The sequence below is a fragment of the Vollenhovia emeryi genome, unplaced genomic scaffold (genome assembly GCF_000949405.1).
Source record: "Vollenhovia emeryi isolate VEMERY1.0 unplaced genomic scaffold, V.emery_V1.0 DF939127.1, whole genome shotgun sequence".
NCBI classification, from domain to species: domain Eukaryota; kingdom Metazoa; phylum Arthropoda; class Insecta; order Hymenoptera; family Formicidae; genus Vollenhovia; species Vollenhovia emeryi.
In genome coordinates, this window is record NW_011967239.1 from 3,327,922 (window position 1) to 3,334,249 (window position 6,328).

The 6,328-nt window shown below is 43.9% G+C and overlaps 2 protein-coding genes across 2 annotated transcripts in view; one reads left to right on the top strand and one right to left on the bottom strand.

Annotated features, from left to right (window-relative positions):
• Nucleotides 1-1,591, bottom strand: part of LOC105568884 (rab GDP dissociation inhibitor beta) — a 9,554-nt gene extending 7,963 nt beyond the window's left edge. Inside the window, exon 1 of the mRNA XM_012024894.1 lies at nucleotides 1,056-1,591. Coding sequence (XP_011880284.1) covers nucleotides 1,056-1,216 — 161 coding nt within the window. The 5' untranslated portion in view covers nucleotides 1,217-1,591. The remainder of the gene's footprint in view (nucleotides 1-1,055) is intronic.
• Nucleotides 1,592-2,402: 811 nt separating this feature from the next.
• On the top strand, nucleotides 2,403-5,010 carry LOC105568882 (methenyltetrahydrofolate synthase domain-containing protein-like). The gene is made up of 3 exons (XM_012024893.1): nucleotides 2,403-3,380; nucleotides 3,991-4,223; nucleotides 4,347-5,010. Exons 2-3 carry the CDS (start codon nucleotides 4,038-4,040, stop codon nucleotides 4,392-4,394), a joined length of 234 nt encoding a protein of 77 aa, XP_011880283.1. The 5' UTR covers nucleotides 2,403-3,380; nucleotides 3,991-4,037; the 3' UTR covers nucleotides 4,395-5,010.
• The last annotated feature ends 1,318 nt before the right edge of the window (nucleotides 5,011-6,328 follow it).

The window sequence follows — 6,328 nt, forward strand, 5'->3', positions numbered from 1 at the left end:
GCAGTAAGCTAGAATGAGAAAAAATATACTTGTCCTACTCTAACTTATTGCACTAGTTCACCAGTGCAGCAACAGAAAACCTTAAGGTTTGTTTTCTGTTCCTGCACTGGTGAACTAGTGCAGTAAGGTAGAATGAGAAAATATATGCCTGTCTTGCTCTAATTTATTGCACTAGTTCACTAGTGTAAGAACAGAAAACAAGCCTTTAGAATCGCAGTTAAGCGACGTCTGGTGAAACCGGCCTTAGGGTCAGTTTCACTAACGTCGGTTAACTGTTAACCACTCTCTATCTCTCTTTGTATTATCCCGTTAGTTTAAAATTCAGTCTCGTCTCTTTCCAACCGTCACCTTGGAAAGAGACAAAAGGCGACTAGGGCGAAAAAGTTAATCGACGTTGGTGAAAACCAGAGAAAAACGTAAGCCGTGAAAGACCGTTGCATACGACCGACGTTTTTCTCTCCGTCTCGCCTCGCGTCTACGACTAACAATAAGACAGTCTCGAGTGTTTACGGATCGCTTCTCTGCCGTCAACCGGGGGCCGAAAGCGCGGCCACGTTCGGACGATTCGCGCGCACGGCGGGAATGCGGGCTCGAGAATCGATACGCTTCCCCCTCGCCCGTATGCGGCGCAGTTCCGACGGTACGTTACGTTCCCGCCGGGAACGTATCTCTTTCCCCCTCCCCCCCTTCTCCCTCGCCGCTCGGACTACCGTACGACTCTTTCCCCCTTTTTCGTTTCCCGCGTGCGCATCGATCGGCAAGGATCTCGATCGCGGAAGGAAGTCAGGTCGATATCCGCAGTCATATTGTCACGTCGCCCCAGCTGTCGGTCGACAACGATGGTTCCCGCCGGGAGAGGGGGGTGGCCGGAAGGAGGGGGAGAGGGGCGGATTCGCGTAACGTAAAACGTCGGCAAACGATTATCGAAACGGTTTCAAGGATCGCGCTCGGGAAGGGAAGACATCGTCCCCTGAACTTTCGCGCTGCTCCGGAAAGCCAGAGAAAATGAGGGGGGGGGGCCAAAGTGCGACGGACAAGACGTCCGGAGTGCCCACCTGAACAGGTCCTCGAGGGGCGTGATGGAGGCCGACTCGCCGCCGTAGTACTTGTTGCGGTCGATGTGCAGCACCCGCTTGCCGCTGACGGACAGCATGCCCGAGAGGATGCACTCCTTCAGGCCGGTGCCGAGGACGATCGCGTCGTACTCCTCATTCATGTTTGCGCCGGGCGGGAAGCGGAGCGTGGAGCAGGCGGGGTGGAAGAGGAGGAGGAGGAGGAGGAGGCGGAGGAAAACGGCGCTCGAGCGTTTGGCGGAGTTGAGCTGTCGCTCGCGTTAGCTTCACCGTCGCTGGCGCGCGCGCTCTCTCGTCTCGGTCTTCCTCGGGTTTCTTCCTCGTCTGCCGCGTGCCCTACGACGTCGCGCGAGACCAAGAAAACGCTGCCTGGCACGGCTGCTACGCGACACGACACTGCACGGCACAGCACGGCACGACACGGCACGGCTGGGCACGACACGACGCGGCGTGGCGTGGCGTAGCGCGGAACGGAAGGAAGACCCAGCTCTTTCGCTCGCTTTGCTCTGTCGACGGTGACGGCGACGGCGGCGACGGCGGCAACGGCGGCGGCAGCAGCGCGGCTGCGGCGGCAGCGGCAGTGGCGGTGGCGGCGGGCGACGTTCAACTTTTCCCTAGGCCCGCGTGTCAACGACGAGTCGTATGTACTCAGGGTTGGTTATCCGTGCATTTTCTAGGGATTTTTACATTTTACGGTATTTTACGGTAAAATACGTCATAAAACGTATAATACCTGTAAATAACCTAATCTAACTTAAGCCTCGTCTACATAAAAGTCCTAAAGTCGTAGTCTGAGATTTGACAAATTTCCATATTTGAAACAATATGACAATATGAGACAATCAGACAAGTTAGGTGTAATCAGGGTTGGGAAAGTTACTTTATAAAAGTATTTAGTTACAGTTACAATTTTTTGCCAATAATATAACTAGTTACAGTTACAAGTTACGAATTTTGAAAGGTTACAGTTACTCAAAAAGTAATGAATGATCGTTACTTCGCAGTTACTTTCTTGCAATAAAAATAAAAATATTAAATCTGCATTTGAATTGTAAAGCGTTGATAGGCGTTTATGTGCAAATGCAAGGTCTAATGCACTCTGTGGAAGTTTAAAAAAAAAAGTAATATAACTGACAATGAGTTAAGTTACAGTTACAGATGGAGAGAAAGTAACGAAGTTAAATTAGAGTTATAAAACAAAGTAACTGTAACTGTAACAATTTTGTAACAAGCAAAAAAAAATTTTTTTAAATTGCTTGTTACAAAATTGTTTGTTTTCTTTACACCAGTTGATTTGTATCATCATTCTGTTCAAAAAAGTATTAAGGTATGTTCAGGATTGCGATACGATCCGGCATCGCAGCGCGATCTATTGTCGCTCCGGCCCAAGAATTCGCGCCCGTTTAAATCTCGATGGCACGGCGCGGGCACGTGTTGAGCGTATGGCCGAGTTTTTGTGCCGGCATCTTATTCGGTGATCGCGTCGCACGATGTTGCTCGGCCAATTATCTTTCTGCCGCCTTTTCGCGCCCGCGGAATCGGTCGTTCCGCGTTCAGTCTCGTCTTACAACAGGTGACGTGAGCATCCCCGTGCGAGTCCGCCCTTTAAGCAAAAAGATTGCCTGCATCGCTTCCGCGTGTGCCCGCGCTCTTGTCTTGTCCGCGGACCTCGCGACCGGGATCTCTCTTCCAGAGTTTCAGCGCCGTTCTCGACGCTCTCGCCGTTTAGTGCTCAACACAGTTCGCGAACGGTTCCTCGACGCGCTCCACGTGCTCGCGCTCCGTTCCACCCGCTCATCCGCGTCTCCGGTAAACGCGGTTCCTTTCAAATTTGTGTGCGGTAAGTGTTTAATGATAAGGTGCGAGATATAGCTGCACGGGTATGGTAACGGCATAACATTTGGCGGTTCGCGCTCGCGAGAACCCCCTGCTCCGCGACAAGATTTCCGGCGAACAAGATTGTCCGACTCGGCTGGGCGTTAATGCAACGCTCGTCAAGATTTCCGCCGCGCCAACCAAGCAGGATTTACGGGTTCGGAAGATGTCCGACCGTTTGACCTCTGCCGCCTATTGCCCCGCAGTCGCCCGTGTGTGCAACTAAAGTCTTCTTCGTCCTTCGTTTTGAGAACAATAAAGTTACTGTGTTTTGAGAGTTCAAATCGGAGCGTTTCTCTTTGTGTGTCGTCCGTCACCCTACAGCAGGTGTTCGCACCTGCGCTACACGATTTCCGCGCTCAGCGCTGAGCGGTTCCGGCGGTCTTCTGCGCGCGTGCCTGAACTGCGGATACCGCGCTTGTTGTGCATAAGGTAAGATGATAAAAAAATTAATATTTTACAAGATATTTTGTAATTTACATTGTCAAAATATTGGAACTTTCAAGCGTTTTGGAAAGCTCTCGAGGTTTATAGCTACAAAAATATGTAATAAAAAATAGGGGATGCCATTTAAAAAAATTGGTGTGACCTTTATGTGACCTTCAAATAATTCTTCAAGGTCAAACCAATGGTACCGTCTTATGGCCCCTTCGAAACCATACAACTTTTGTCTGAAACTTTTTTTGATTTGATGTGCAGTTCTCGAGATTTTTCGTTGTCTCAAGATAAAAAACTCACCCTGTATAATATCAAAAATATAAATAATTTAATATCAATTGCCGAAAAATGTGTAACAGAAAAATGGATTTGCTCTATATGTTATTTAGTTGTGCAATCAGATTTTCTTTGTTAGTTTTTATGCTTACTAATATGAATTATTTGTTATGAATCAATATATGATTACAATATTATAATTATTTTCTTAGAATTGTAATAAATAATATTTTAATAAAAATGATTACTTAACTTAAGTTGATGCTTAAATTGTTAAGGTATATATGAGAAGGATCAGAACTGCCTCACGTTCAACGATTTCTTGCAGCCGAGGAGGTGACGAAGTCGAGCTTCCGCCGCAAGGTGTGGGACTACATGACGAAGAATGAGCTGGTCAACTTCCCCGTCAACATATACAAGCGTATACCGAACTTCAAGGGCGCCGCGGAGGTGGCGCAGTGGCTGATCGAGTTGGACGTGTTTAAGAAGGCGAGAGTCATCAAGATAAATCCAGACAAGCCGCAGGAGCCGGTGAGGTTCTCGGCCCTGGAGGCCAACAAGGTAAGCGCTGGAGACAATCGTGGAACACGTGTCACAATTTATCTTACAACGTAGGCGTAAGTACTGTCTGAACATGTGTACGAGGAAAGCGTGTGTTTACTGTTTGTTCACCTTTTTGTGCAGTTGCATCTCTCGACTCGACGGAGTCGAACCGAGCCCTACAGATTCTGAGAGCTTCAGGAATCTTGAGAATATTATCTCTTTCGTGCTGGACAGATTGAGCGTTGTATATTACAGCAATAATTTGTATAGGAAAGCTGCGACTGTGTGCGCATTGAATGCCTTGTTAACGTATAACCAGTCAAACACAAAAGCTTTTCGTAGATGGGTGTACATTAAGAAAATTACGCCCAAAGAAGTCGCAAGCTTAGCTATGCTGGACTGCTTGACCAGTGATGAAGATGAGATAAAGAGCGAACTGGGACTTTCAATCGATATCTCTAAGTACGACGTTACCACGTTGTGTCTGCGTGAAGTGAACAGTTTACTGGAGGAACAGGTCGCGGTTGCGAACGGCGTGGCAGCGGTTCTGGAAAAATTGAGGAAGCTACAGCCGAGTGAACAATATGCACACACGGTGCAGTTATTAGGGTATTATTTCTTAGATTTCAATTATGAATATCACAGATGTACAATGTCACAGACTATACCATATGTAACGTGTAATGGCATCAATGTTCGGTTGTGAGATATGAAGGATGCACTAAAAATTATTCGATCGTTAATTATTTCATGCAGTCCCATTAATTTGAAAAACGGCTTATATATGGATGTTTCAAATTTATAAATATTCTTAAAAATTAATGCTTTATGCTGATCAAAATTATTGCATTATTTAATTAAAGATTAATTCAGATCTTGTTTCAATTCTTGTTCGTCTTCGGTCAATTTATCATATATAACACATGTGCGAACAAATTTAATATATCGTAAAGTGAAAAGGTAATGCAATAATTTTATTTATTATTTCTAAAATTTTCATTGCTCCGATTTTGTCTAGTTCTGTTTCTTCAATGCATTTATTGAATTGTAATACTTTTAATTGGTGACACTTGAGAAGGACCAGTATTACTGGTCGAAACGTCGTGAATTAATTAAAATACATTTTGCCAGTTACCGGCGATATAATCCATTATTGTTGTTTAATCCAGAAGAAACTATAAATGTTGAGAAGTTGCTTTTTTCGTCATTTTCACCTCCAACTACTTCTACACCTATAAAAAATTTCGTAAAGGTTTCTGCAAAGGTTGCGAATTTCTTTTCGTAACAATTTTAATACATATTTATAATGATATAATAACGGAAACAATGTTATGAATGCGAGTCTAGCGCTGTTATTATATATATAATATATATTATAAATATATTGATGTAATTTAATAATTTTATATTGTTTAGTCCTGTGTATCATACGTGAAGAATTTTTGTATTCAACGCATTAAGAAAACATAAAAGTGGCATTTTATCTATATATACTATGTCTATGGGTAGAGAGAGAAGCTACGGCAACTAACCCGCCGCTCATAATGACTCATCGTGGCTTGATTCATTGCATAAATAATTCGTAGTCAAAGATATAACGTTTGTTACGTCTGAATAAATAATTGTATATTATTTCTCTCGCAATCGGTTAACAGCGTTTTAACATCTTTAGTTCGGGAAATAATGGGTGTGTCAACATTTAATTGAATCACCCTGTATATCATCCTATTAAAACTCGTAATGACATCACTTGGGGCCAGTTTCACAAACGTCGGTCAACTGTTAACCAGAGTTCAACTCCCTATCTCTTTCTATCTTATTGTCTAAATAACAGACAGAGAATCAATTAACCTTCGGTTAGCAGTTAACCGTGGTTGGTAAACTCGCCCTTAACTGTTAACTACGAATTATTTATGCAATGAATCAAGCCACGATGAGTCATTATGAGCGGCGGGTTGGTTGCCGTAAGCTTCTCTCTCTACCCATAGACATAGTATATATAGATAAAATGCCACTTTTATGTTTTCTTAATGCGTTGAATACAAAAATGCTTCACGTATGATACACAGGACTAAACAATATAAAATTATTAAATTACATCAATATATTTATAATATATATTA